At 44.2% G+C, this 13,452-nt stretch overlaps 1 protein-coding gene across 1 annotated transcript in view; it reads right to left on the bottom strand.

Moving 5' to 3' along the window:
• LOC116891119 (1-phosphatidylinositol 4,5-bisphosphate phosphodiesterase epsilon-1) overlaps nucleotides 1-13,452 on the bottom strand; it is a 204,360-nt gene that overhangs the window by 86,067 nt on the left and 104,841 nt on the right. Inside the window, exons 5-7 of the mRNA XM_032891834.1 lie at nucleotides 6,518-6,663; nucleotides 3,096-3,354; nucleotides 182-387 (exon numbers count right to left, since the gene is read on the bottom strand). Of these exons, the coding sequence (XP_032747725.1) occupies nucleotides 182-387; nucleotides 3,096-3,354; nucleotides 6,518-6,663 (611 nt within the window). The remainder of the gene's footprint in view (nucleotides 1-181; nucleotides 388-3,095; nucleotides 3,355-6,517; nucleotides 6,664-13,452) is intronic.

The raw sequence follows: 13,452 nt of genomic DNA on the forward strand, positions 1-13,452 counted from the left end.
GCAACATAGGGAGGGTAAATTGGAACTCAGAATCAGTAGCATTTGAAGCAGCCTTGGTTAAGGATGAAAGTGACCCACTTTTATCAGCTTTTTATGTGGAACTGAACTGAGTAGGAAAAAACTAGTCAAGGGGAAAAGAAGAAAGGCACCCACCCACATACAGGCTGAGGCTGGAACTTACTGCCATCGGGTTTTGTCCTTGAGGGAGTTTTTCCTAGAGCCGCTCCCTTCGCTGGCGCTCTCCTCCTCCTCCATCTCCAAGCTTCGGCTGCAGCTCCGGATGATCTGAAAGATGCTGTTGACGGTGAGCTCCTTCTCTGAATTCTTCAAGCCATTCTGCCCCACTCGCTGTAAGAAGTTATCTTGTCCACTGTAATCCGCTACAAACTACAGAAAAAGAGTTCAAGAACACAATGTTGCAACTTACGATGTCTGAGTAACCAGCACCTAGGAGACCTAAGGCAAAGCAGTAGTCAATAATAACTCTGAGCCTAGTTTACTGAAATGGAGTCAAGAGGCTCCAAGAAAAGCTTTATTTCCTATTTTTGTCACCTCACCATATGAAATCCCAAAACTTGCCCGCTTGTCACTGCGACAATCCCAGCACCTCTAGGAATCTAAACAACACTGTGAATTTATAGCAGAAAAGGCAATATAAGTTCATTGCTCCCCAGGGACAAGGTTAGCCACTTTACAGAGGAGGACAGTTATTTTATTCCTGTAATGGGAATTGGGAAGAGAATGAGTAAAGATCTCCATGACACGGAACAAGATGAAGTGACCCGACTCAAGGAAAATATTGAAAAGCTGTCTTTCTGGCCGCCTTGTCCATATGTGCTAAAGGAAGACAGTAGCTTCCTGATGTTTTTTAAGCCACCGTTGTGGCTTGATCATGACCAGAAAGCTTTCAGAACCAGAGGGAAGAGCTGCAACCCAGTCAAGAGATGTGGTAGTCCTCCATTGCAGAGAGCCGAGGAGAGTGGAGGGTGGGAGGGGTTTTAAAGCTGTCTCTTTCATTTACTGGACCTTTAATACCAGTTGCGAAGACCACAGAGATATCAGCCAGTGTCAATCACATGTCCATGTCAGGGGACCCGTCTTCCTAGACCAAGTGATGCCTCTCTTCTCGGGTGATATGAAATAGGCTGAAGTTTTGAATTTTCCCACTTCAAATAAGAAGGGATGCGTGGTGTGTGTGTGTGTGTGTGTGTGTGTGTGTGTGTGTTATGAGTGTGTCTGTATGTATGTTTGGTATGAATGTGTAAGTGTATGAGTGTATGTGCATGTGTGTTGAGTGAGTATGTGCACGTGTGTGTGCATATGTGGTGTGACTGTGTGAGTGTGTATGTACATATGTGTTGAATGTGTGTGTATATGAACATGTGCATGTGTCTATGTGTGTGCGAGTATATATGTGTGTATGTGTGTGAGAGTATGTTATGTGTGTGTATCTGTATGTAAGTGGGTATGAGTGTGTGAATGTGTTGAGTGTGAGTGTATGTGCACATGTGTGTGTGCATGTGTGCATGTGCGTGAGAGTGTGTGCACACGTGCATATGTGTATGTGTGTGTGTAAGTGTATGTGCATGAGTGTGTGCGTATCTATTTTTGTGTATGTGTGGTTGTGAGTGAATATATGAGTGTGAGTGTGTGTGTTGAGTGTGAGTGTGTGTGCACATGTGTGTGTGCACATGTGTGTGTGTATGTGTGTGTGTATGTGTGTGTATGAAGGGTCAATATTGAATGTTGTCATCTACACAGATGAGAGCATGACTGACTCTAGATTTGGATTTGAGATTTTCAAATATATAATGCCTCAAAAATCTCCCTAACACATTTTAAAAAGATTTTTATTTCATTTCTAAACTCCTCAAAGGGAAGTTTCCTTACATCTTGTGAGCCTTTTGGTGCCCCTTACTCAGTGTGCAATGTCCTGACTTAAAGCTCACACTATCCTCTCCATTTTGGTGGGAATTAAGAGAAGGGGCAGAGCCTGGAGTGAGTGTCTGGATGAAAAAAATTTTTTTTTTGGCATTTTCTTGCATGCATGATGAGAAGTCACTACTGACTTTCCTCACTCCTTCCCCCACCGATTTGCAAGTTATTGGTTTCATTTGACACCGTCCTCTAAATCTAGATAGTTCTACTTGCTGAGGTAAATATTAAAAAAAACAAAACAACAACGACAAAAAAACTGTGTAAACCTTTTTATCCTGAGCTGGCACTGGCACCCGTATGGCCATGTGGTAGGTGCTGTGAGGTATCTTACATTCTGTCTAGTACCGGTGCTCATTGGGCCACACGGCACTGTGGGGTATCCTCATCTCAGTGGCTTCATGATGCCCCCAAGTACTCTCTGACCCAGGCGGTCCATGGGCCGTTCCAGCTACCCAGTAAAATCAGGGCCCTAGAAGTCCAGCATGGGCTGGCCTATCACGGCTCCCTGCCACAGACTCTGCCCACACTCCCAACAACCCAGTGAAATCATGACTCAATAAACTGTAAATTATCAATCAGATTTATATGTTAAATTCTCAATCCACAACACATCCTCATAAGAAACTCACAACCAATCGATAAGGATATAAACCGTCCACCTAGATAGATAAATTTGCCTACAGAAATCCATCCCTTAAGAAATATACATAACCACCTTGGCAATTCAAGACCCCCGGATCTGGGTCATCTTTCTCCATATCCCTCTTGATTCTCCTTCTTCCTTTCCCTTTTCTCCTTACAAAAGCTTTGTCCCCACCTTATTTTTTTTACTGTCCAATCATGGCCTTGACCTAATTTGTGCCAGCCCTCACCTGCATCTAGACATCAACCTACATCTACCTAATAGCAAAAACTTACCAACTTTTGAAATTAAAACAAACAACAAAAATCCAGCAACACTTTTCTCTTTGTGCTCAACAATATCACATTAAGCCTAATGTAACAATATCAAGTTCCAAACAGATGGTGTTGCTTTCTCCAGAACTTTCAAGGACCCCCTCTTTACCCATAAACAATAGCAAAGCTTACTCTAGACTCAAAAAGTGATTTCCTATCATACACAGAAGGCTGTGTGGGTCTCTTGGGGAGAGGCTCACCTCCAGGGCTTCTTCTTGGGAGCTGTATCGTGGGCAGAGCTTCAGGAGGCCAGAGGCACCATCAAGCACCTCACAGAGCTCCTTCAGGAACACCCCACAGAAGGGAACCACTTTGCAGCCGGGGATGTGCAAGGCTCGGGTCACTACCTTCTTGTACTCCACGGAAGACTCATGCTGAGCCATGGCGTCTTTCAGGCTCCGCATGGTCTCGATGTCAGACTGGTCCATGAACTGCCACATCTTCAGAACTTTCCTTGACCTATAGCAAATAAATAATATACATATATTCTATATAAGCCTGAAGGGGTGACAGCATAGCTTACATTATGTAGACAAGATTCCATACACGTTTATTGTCATTTGCCTTTTTGGTGTTCTTTCTGTGTTCGTATTTATTTATTTATTTATTCTTTTATTTATTTCAGATTTCTATCTTCAGTTGGTATCGTAGTGGCACAGATTGGTATAGAAGTAATTAACCACTTTCTGATTGGATTTAAGGCCCACTCTATGAGACAGAAAGGAGTACTGTTACAGGAGCCAAGATCTCATGACTAGATAGATCCTAGACCTAGGAAGGCACCCACCACTATTGTTTTACAACATAATAATAAAATGACTCCTAACGGTGTATGGCTATACCTGTAGATCAGAGCATCTCTCAACCCTTATCAGGAAAACTTCTTGTAGCAGATGACAATTAGCACAGAGACCCCTGATTGCTCAATCAATATACACAGAAGAAGAGACTGTGAAGTGGTCATCCCTAAAGGGGACATTCATATCCTACCCATTCCCAAAGCTCCGGGGTTTTCATGGAAAATTAAGTGGAAAGATTGTAAGAGAGAAAGCTAGCAGATAGCATCGATGAGGTTGTCTTCCAGATAAAACAGTGCAGTTACACATAGGAACTCAGAGCAACGATGACAACGTGCACAAGAGCTGTGCATGTGCCAGGCAGACAAAAATCCCAGCATGGAGGGTGGACAGTAGGCACGAAATCCCACTACTAGCTAAGGAGCTAAGAGCATTTGGTAGCTGCTGGGAGAGGGGAAGTCAGTTTTCTTTAATAATGTGATCCTTGGTAGGTTGACCACATTCCAAGTTGGGCCTTATTTCTGATTAGGTGACACAACTGGCCTCCATGTGGTAAGGGGAAAAAAAGAAGAAGAAATATCAAGGTTGTCTGGGAAGGGATGGGAGGAAGGAGGAGGATGGTAATAAGAGGAGTTGGGGGGAAAGATGGATATATTCAAAACACATTGTATTAAATTCTCAAAGAATTAATAAAAAATATTGCTTAAAAAAAAGCTAAGTATGAGCTCAGGATTACGCCTGCAAGGAGTATTCCTCCCAGGTTTCTGCTCCAAGTTCTTATTTGTGTTCCTGCTCTGACTTGTGATGGAGTTAAGACCTGGAAGAGTAAGCCAGATAGTACATTCCTTCTCTAAGTTGCTTTTGCTCAGAGCTTTTATCACAGCCACAGAAAGGAAAGCAGAATGCATGGTTTGTACGGATATTTCTGAGGCTTTGTCCCCAGAGAGTCTGTCCTATACGTCCCTCCCGATCTTTGAGTTCTTCAGTGGCTCAAAGCCTGCTAGCGTAGACAAGCAGGAACAGCTCTTTGCAGAGTGAAGTTTGACCTTAGCTCCACACCACCCGAGGGACCTGGTTTTGATGTATGATTCACAGAACAACTATTAAATGGATTTTCCCCCCTAGTTTGAAACTGCTGCTGAGATCACCAGGTGACACCGTAGCTGGCAATCTTGAGAGCAGTATCATGGCATCATGTGGGTGTCCAGACTGCCCTGTCCTTGATGCTTTTTTTGTCTTCCCTTATCCCTTGCAGGGAACCCAGATAGTTGGAAACATCCCTATGGTGAGTATCGTGAGAAGGTTTATGTGAAAAGCATGATCTTAGCCCCTGGGGCTGAGTGTGTCAAGTAGACTCCTTGGACACTCATCCTGGGCAGTGTGGATCATAGTCTACTGTGCAGCTCTTACCTAAGTATGGGCAGCTCGCGGGAGTTGCACAAAGGCTCGGGGAGAGATGGCTCTGCAGATGCTTTCTGCCTTTACGGGGTTGACAAGGCAGTAGGGGTGTCTCTCGTGAGTCCAGCCAGAGTAGACGCTGTGGAAGGAGCTGCGCTTGGACTATTTATTTATTTACTTATTATTTTCTTTGTGAGAGGAAACAATTTTATTTCCCACAAAATAAGGACTAGCTCCTTGGCTTTTTAAAAGAACATTTTATTGATTCTTTGTGAATTTCATATCATGCAACCCAATCCCACTCATCTTCTCCCTTCATATCTACCCTCTGTGCTCACAGCTTCCTCTCCAAAAGAAAACAAAAAATAAAAACAAACAATCCCCAACACACACACACACACACACACACACACACACACACCATGTGTCCCACAATTTATCCTTCTGTCTTTACTTGCTTTCATTGCAATGAGTCATTGGTCTGGTTCAAGGCCTCTTGACTTCTGCTATACCATTAACACTGGTTGCTCACTGGGAGTCCTATCAGAAATCCTGTTGTTGCCCTGTGTCATTAAGACCCTGAGGCTTTGCATCTGCAGGACCTGGGTCCTTCACATGTTCCAGTAGTTCATAGATGGAGTAGGTTGGGGCGGGTTGACTCAAATTCCTGGATCAGGGCCTGAAATGGTCATGGAGCTTGGGGCTATCATTAAAAGCCTGCCTGTCAGATGAGGTGACCCCTGAGTCTAAGAGAGAGGACCCTAGGACAAGAGCAAAAGCCTGAGAATTGAGTGGTCATTCAGAGTGTACCACACTTTGACAGATATGTTTAAACATTTGGGGATATTCTTGCTTCCTGATGGGGGTGCTGTTTTAGAGGGTTTTGGAAATTTTAGGAGGAGGAGACTAGCTAGAAGGTTATTGCAGGCAGGGTTTTAGGAAAAATACCTTGTCCTTGACGAGGTTTCTGTGCACCTCCACCAGGTTCACAATGCGGGAAAGAAGCCTTTCCAATACACACTCCCAACATTATCGTCACGTTCTACCCAGGCACCAGTAGCCCAGTGACACCTTGGAACCAGGAGTCAGAAGTAGACGCTGTTCCTCCACATCGTTCTTTACACTAGTCAATACTAGCGAGAGGCCCTTACGGAACAAGAGGAGAGCCGACGGGGAAACTCTAGGAAGGAACTCTCACACCATGCACCTCTGTGACAGTAGAGATGCTTACAGCCATTTGCGCCTTCAACTCCTGGTCCCTCCGCTTTGCTGCCCGCTCCCTGCCCTCCCTCTCCTCTCTCCTCCTCTCCCTTTGAGGGGCCAGGGCTGTGGAGCCTAACCTGGTAAGTGTCCAGGGTGTCCAGGGAACTGATTCAAAGCTATCTGACTAGAAAGAGGAACCTGTCCAGATAACCAAATATCCTTACCTGAGGCCAGCCAGGAACTCCATGACAGCGTTGTAGTTGCCCATGTTCCAGCAGCATTTGGCCACATGCACCAAATAAGAAAAGACTTCCCGCTTCTCCTCCATAGAGCCTGCCGTGAGGATCAGCCATGTTACCCAGGAGCTCACCTGGAAGATGGATGGCAGACATTTACTGAAGACATAGCCCAGAAAAGTGACCAATAAATATATATTATATATTAAGAATATTTGGTGATTATATATATACACACATATATATGTATACACACATATCTATATCTATATCTATATCTATCTATATCTACTATATCTATCTATGTCTATATCTATATATGAAAAAATAGTTAAAGAAAAAAATCGATTTGGGACCAGGAAAAGAAGTAAGCAAGGAGCTCTAACGTGAGACCCAGATCCTTTGCTGCTTTGATATGGCTCCTAGAGAATCAATATGTCTGCATCTTCATCTCTATCTTAAAAAGGCTGAGAAGGGTAACCATAAAATCTCTCTCGATATACACGATTCCTTAAGAGTATATAAAAACATGGCCCTGGGATACTCTTGGCTGATGGAGATGAAAATTAAAGACAGTCAATGCATTTAGCCCATACTTTGAAAATATCTATCAAGCAAGAAATGTATGATATCACGGCTGGTAAGATGGCTAAGCAAGTAGCAGCCCCTGTCACCAAAGTCAGACAAACTAATTTTTATCCCTCGTATCCACATGGTAGAAGGAGAGAATAAAATCTCTAAAGTTGACTTCATATGCCTTCTATGACATTAGCTCATGTGCACACATGCGTACATGTGCATGCGTTTGCACACACACACACACACACACACACATGCATAAATTTTAAAAATCTTAAAAAATATAAAATATGTAGTGTAAGTTGATGTCTTTATGCAGGAAGGCAGGTACAGGATGGAATGAGACCTGTCATTGGACGAGAATGTAGGATGAGTGGGAGAAAAGTTCTAGAAAGAGGAGGGGAAGGAGCTGGGAGAACATGGCAGCAGATATTAAGATTCTTCTCTGCACATAGATACAGGTTGATATGAATATTTTAAAGGGGAGGATTTTGTGCAGTCTAGATGGGCAAATTATATCTTATCAATTGGATCAGAGGTTATCGTGTGGTGTGTTCTTTCATGTGGTGACTTAACTGAGTTCAAGAGAAGGTATGATGGCAGGACATACCAAGCCTGCCACAGAATTGGGATGTGTATGCCTGGTGTGATAACAATCCGCCAAGGGAACTGTGAGTGAAAACAAAGCAAGGCACCACACAGGAATGGCTCTTGGACCGCCTGGGTTAGAAAGTACCATGGGGGCCAGTGGGGAGCCGCTGAGATAAATTAGCGATAGTTCCTATGGCCCGCCGGGAATTAATGAGAGAGTGACTGCCCAGGTCAGAAGGAGCTGGGCAGAGAAGCTCGGAGCAGGAACTGGTCATGCCTCCTATTTTTTCTTTTTATACCACAACAGTGTAGTACCAAACAAAAAATACAAAAATATTTTGGAACAATCTCTTTTTTCCAAATTAGTTAATTAATTAACTAATTAATTAATTTTACATCGCGATCACAGTTTCTCCTCATTCTTCTCTCAGTTCTTCGCTTCTACCTCCCCTCCCCTCACTGCACCACTCTTCCTCTGTTTCTCCAGTCCTGGCATATCAAGTTGCAGAAAGGCTAGGCTAGTCACATCTTCTCCCATTGAAGCTAGACGAGGCATCCCAGTAGGAGGAAAGGGGCCCAAAGGCAGGTAATAGAGCAAGAGACAGCTCCTGCTCCCCCTGTTAGGCCAAGCTACACAACTGTAACATATATGTAGAGGGCCTAGTTTCTAGGTCTGTCTCATGCAGGCTCCCCGATTCAGCCTCTGGGAGCCTCTATGGGCCCAGATTAGTTGATTCTGTGAGTTTTCTTGTGGTGTTCTTGACCACTTTGGCTCCTACAATCCTTCCTCTCCTGCTTCCTTAGGATCCCTCAAATTTGGAGCCATCTCTTCCACATACTAATCTACTCTATTCTTCAAATGACAAAAGGACTGGAAGAGTAAAAACTAATAATTGTGAACCGGAGCCATCCTATGTACTTTGACCAGCACACCTCATATATCTCTTACAGCAGTTCAGAGTCAGGGATGATTCGTACCCACAAGAGGTTGCTGAAGATCCTCAGGCAAAATAGGTAGCAAAGGCTTGCCTTGGACTTGGGGTTGACATTTGGTGGCTGGATGAACACACTGGGAATCTCATGCTTGCTGGGTCTAACTCCAGGATGACATTCTTCTACTGTGACTTGTTTCTTTCTTTCTACCACTGTATAAAATTTAGTAATTCACATCTATGTCCCATTTCTGACACTTGGTATTTAAATGATCCCTTTCTGCTCTGAGATTATTTCACTATTGTTCATCCTGGTCTTTGGCCACAGCTGTCCAAATTGAGCTGCTTTTTCCACCTCAGCTAACTCGTGGGAGGTTGACCAGTTGTCTATTGTTGACTGTATTAGTTGCGGTGCAGGTTAGCAACAGAGGTAAACCTAAGGAACAACTCTTTCTTCAGTCTGTGAGAGAGAGTGCTGGCTGAGCAGAGTTCATAGTGACACAGACATCAGAGGACAGAGGAGTTCAAGATAAAGAGCACACTGCCCACAAATGGACACAATAAGAATTAATGATGTTTACTGTCAGCAGCAACCATAGAGGGATGGCCAATGCCAGTTTTCAGATCTAGAATCTTTGGCTTGCCATGCCCTGGGTTTGATACCCAGTATCACAACTGAGACAAAAGAAATTAAACAAAAAAACAAGAATAAAACAAAGAAACCAAAAGAGTGTTTGTCTCAGAGGAGAAGCATTCACAAAAAACTTTCTTATGAGGCCCTGATACTTAAAAACCAGCACTCTCAGCTTAGTACTCTTTCATTCAGCTGATGAAAGACCACAATTTCATTTTACACACGGTCCTGGGTGGATTCTCCTAAGCCAGTGGTTCTCAACCTGTGGGTTGAGACCTCCTTTGGGGGTTGACTTAGCTTTTCACAGGGGTTGCCTAAGATCATTGGCAAACGGGGAGATTTACATTGCCATTCATCAACAGTAGCAACATTACAGTTCTGAGGTAGCAACGGAAATAATTTTATGGTTGGGGTCACTACAATGTGAGGAACTGTATTAAAGGATTGAAGCACTAGGAAGGCTGAGAACCACTGTCTTAAGCACGCCATTTGGAGCTACACATTTGAAGGCAGAGGCAGAATGAAATAAAAAGCAGTTACCCTAAGACAATTAAAGGAAAATCACCACCAACAAAACCCATCCCAAACTACAATGTATAGGATAGACACTCAACACCTCCTTTTGACCCCTCCATACAAACAAGTATGAAAATGGTGGCAACTGTGTGGGTACTGATTAACCATGGCTACATTCTGGCAGTTGTTGCACTGGAGTAAGAATCCCTTTTCTGATATGAGCTGAAGTAAAACCTGTCACTCCAATATCCAGGAGGCTCTGAATATGCCCCTCTGTTACCTCCTTGCTCTGAGGGATGCTAACCTCATGTAAAATCAGAACAGATGTGGAATCAGGCCACTAGGACAAGCCCTTCCTACAGCATCCGAGGAATTCTATGGGGTTCTTAGCTCTGAGCTCCCTGGCAGTTGCCAGCAAAATCCTCTGCTTGTTCTCCAAGTCTGTTTCCTCACCATGCAACAGTCGGTTCATGAAACCTTGGCTCTGCTGGACCAAGAAGAATTTTTTGCCAGCGGAGACTGGTCGTGGTTTGGTGCAGCTAGCCAATTCTTCCTTTAGCTTGGTTTGTGTTTGATGGACCTGAACCTAGAATGGGAACCAAGTCAAACTCTTCTTTACAAGTAGAAATAGGATTCCCTGTACTTAAAATGGTTCTTCAGAGTCACCCAGCTCCTGCCTGAGTCCTCTGGCTTTAGGCCAGTGTTGAAGGTCACTGGAACTATTCTCTTCCTACCAGGCAGTGAGTGGAAAGGGTTAATCCTCACCCAGGAGTGGCCTTCCTCCCAGAGAAGCAGAACCCACCCCTCCTGTGTGTCCCAATCCTGATCACGCACAGAGATTTATTTCCTATCAGTCAAATCGTTTCCCATACGCTTTCCCACATGCTAGGGAAAAAATAGCAATACTGTATTTCACATGGAAACATAATTTAAACCAACTGCTCCATCCCCGAGTGGGAGTCCCCAGGGCCTCTGGTTGTTGAGATTACATAAGCACTGTTATCATAAACTCCCCGCCCCCTCATGCACACACACGCTCGCATGCGCACACACAGCCCACATAGCTTACAAACTGCAAGGGCAGTTCTTACAGCTCAGAAAAGTTTCACCATCTTAATCACAAAGAAAAACATAGCACATACAGTGCTATTGCTCTACTACAGGGAACACCCAGAGAATGGAGGTGTTATCTGTAGCAGATTATTTTGCCTGATCTCAACGGTCAGCGTGAATAAGCAAAGAGTCAGATTCTTGGATTAATCCATATATATGCAAACATGGTCTGTTGATCGAATATTTGTATGTGCCTGTCTGTGAGAGTTTCTGTGTGAGAATATGCGTTAGATAGATCCTGGAAGCTATAGTTAACAGGACTCCAGGACTCATGGTTATGCAGAAATCACTCCCCACTGCTAAGCCATCTCTGCAGCCTCTCAGTTTAAAGTTTATTCCAGAAGGTTCCTGCTTACTCTGATGATCCTAACCCGTGGATCATGGCTATAGCCTAAAGCTTCTCTACAGTTTCTCCTTTCCAAATATATCCCTCCCTCTCTCCTTCTCTCCTTTCTCCTTCCCTCCACTCTTTCCTTTCTCTCTCCCTTCTTTCCTCTCTCACTTCCTTTCTTCCTTTCTCCCTCCCTCCCTTCCTTCCTTCTTTCCTTCCTCCCTTCCAACCTTCTTTTCCTTCAATACTGGAGACTGAATTCAGAGCTTTGCATATGCCAGATAAGCACTCTACCCTTAGCTTACATCCACGGCCAATCTTTATTTCGAGATAGGGTCTCAGTAAGTTGTTTAAGCTGTCCTTGTACTTACAATCCTTACGCCTCAACCTTGTGTATAATCATAGTGGTATGCCAGCATGTGAGACATAATTTCTGTCATTCCCATTGTTATCCTGCTCCCCTTCTGAACTTGTGGGCCTAGCCAGATTGAACATCTTGCCCTCTCTTCCCACATCAAGTACCATATTGCTGTACCATAGTCCAGTCAGGAAGAAATGTTTTTGCAGTGTTCAGTGATCTTCCCTTGGTCCATTATGTCTTGTCTATGTCTTCTATACAATAAGATATTTCTCTTGGCCACAGACTCAAGTCCATTCTCCAGCTTTATCTCACCTTTCACGCCCTTACTTTTAGAATCAAACCAGGCTTCTGTCCATCTCAGGGACCTTGAGATGCTACTCCTCCTATGGAAGGCTCCCTCCTACCCAACTTTTTAGCTCATTTCTACTTATCCCTTAGGATTTACCCCTAGATCTGTCATCTATATCTCACCTCTAAGACTCACACCTCAGAAGGGCCCTCATTGACCCTTGTCCAGCTGTGCTACCTCTGGTGAGAAGTCTGTAAGTAGAGAGGACAAGACTGCCCACAGGCACCTTTCTAGATCATGCATCCCCCATAAATCCATGCTTCTCATGTTCAATGACCAAATGGTCCCAAGCCCATCTCCAGGTCCATAAATACCTTTCATGAGTCTCAGTCCTTCTGACTGACCATAAACCATAAGGGGTCATGAGGTGGCAGTGGGGTATGGACAGACTTGAACTAGAAATCTGAAATGTCTATTTACTGGTACACAAATCAAGATGGGAAGATTGGAGAGGCCAATAATTTAGACAACTTTTGTTCTTATGCCTCGGGCCCCAGAAGGAGGGGGTAAACTTCCCTTTAGGAACCTGACAAAGTTATCACTGTTTTTAAAGGTACAACTGACTTCCTTTTTGGACCATGTGTAGGTACTTACAGACCTGAAAATGGGCTTGGGACCATTTGGTCATTGAACGTGGAGGCATGGGTCAACAGAGAATGAATGACCTAGAAAGGAGCCAGTGCCCCATACCACCCTGACCCCCGCACACATTTGGTGTTGTATCCCATGAAGGCAGATGTTAATCCTGATGTATTTACAGTAAGTAGCCATGTCAGAGACTGCCTGAGATCTACCGTCTCTAAGTCTAATGAGATGAAGCAAGCAGAGGAACAAATGAACGACACACCCTTCTTATGGGAAGGCATTCTCTGGGTCACCTGGTACCTTCCATTCAGTTCCTTTCTGTTCTCTTTGACTTAATATAGGACCTTACAGCCACAGTTAGGCCGTGCTGGCTTCCCACTGCACGCACGTACATCTGGTTTATTTTTGTTATGTTTGTGTGCCTGGCTTTCACATGAGTCTGTTCTGTCTGTCTCGGCAGACCCTGAGTTCTCAAGGATAGAGACCATCATTCCCACATTTCCAGGGGATGCTTGGTGCCTCTGGCCAACAGAGGGGCCATCCAAAGTCCCAGGAGACCGTGGGTAGAGAGGATTCTCAGAACTCAGAAATTATATTTGGGAAAAGCCTAAGCACTTCCTATCGCTGTTCCCAGGTCCAGAAAAGGAGACAGACTAATTTCTTTCAAAGGTTTTTTAATATGCCAGTATAAATGTAGTCAGAAGGACCTGTCCCCATGGCTATCTGGTCACTCTAATGGCAAAGGTTGGGCTCAAATGGTGAAATATATAGAAGTCAATGAAAGTCGGACAAAGCTCAAAGATAGGTAGAGCGTATACTCATTACTGCCCTAGACAGACTTAGGCAGCCCACACGTCACTGCACATATCCATGTGATCCTCAAAGGTGGGACACTCAGGTGGGGATCACTGGTGTTGGTAGTGTCTGTTCAA

The sequence above is a fragment of the Rattus rattus genome, chromosome 2 (assembly GCF_011064425.1).
Source record: "Rattus rattus isolate New Zealand chromosome 2, Rrattus_CSIRO_v1, whole genome shotgun sequence".
NCBI lineage: Eukaryota > Metazoa > Chordata > Mammalia > Rodentia > Muridae > Rattus > Rattus rattus.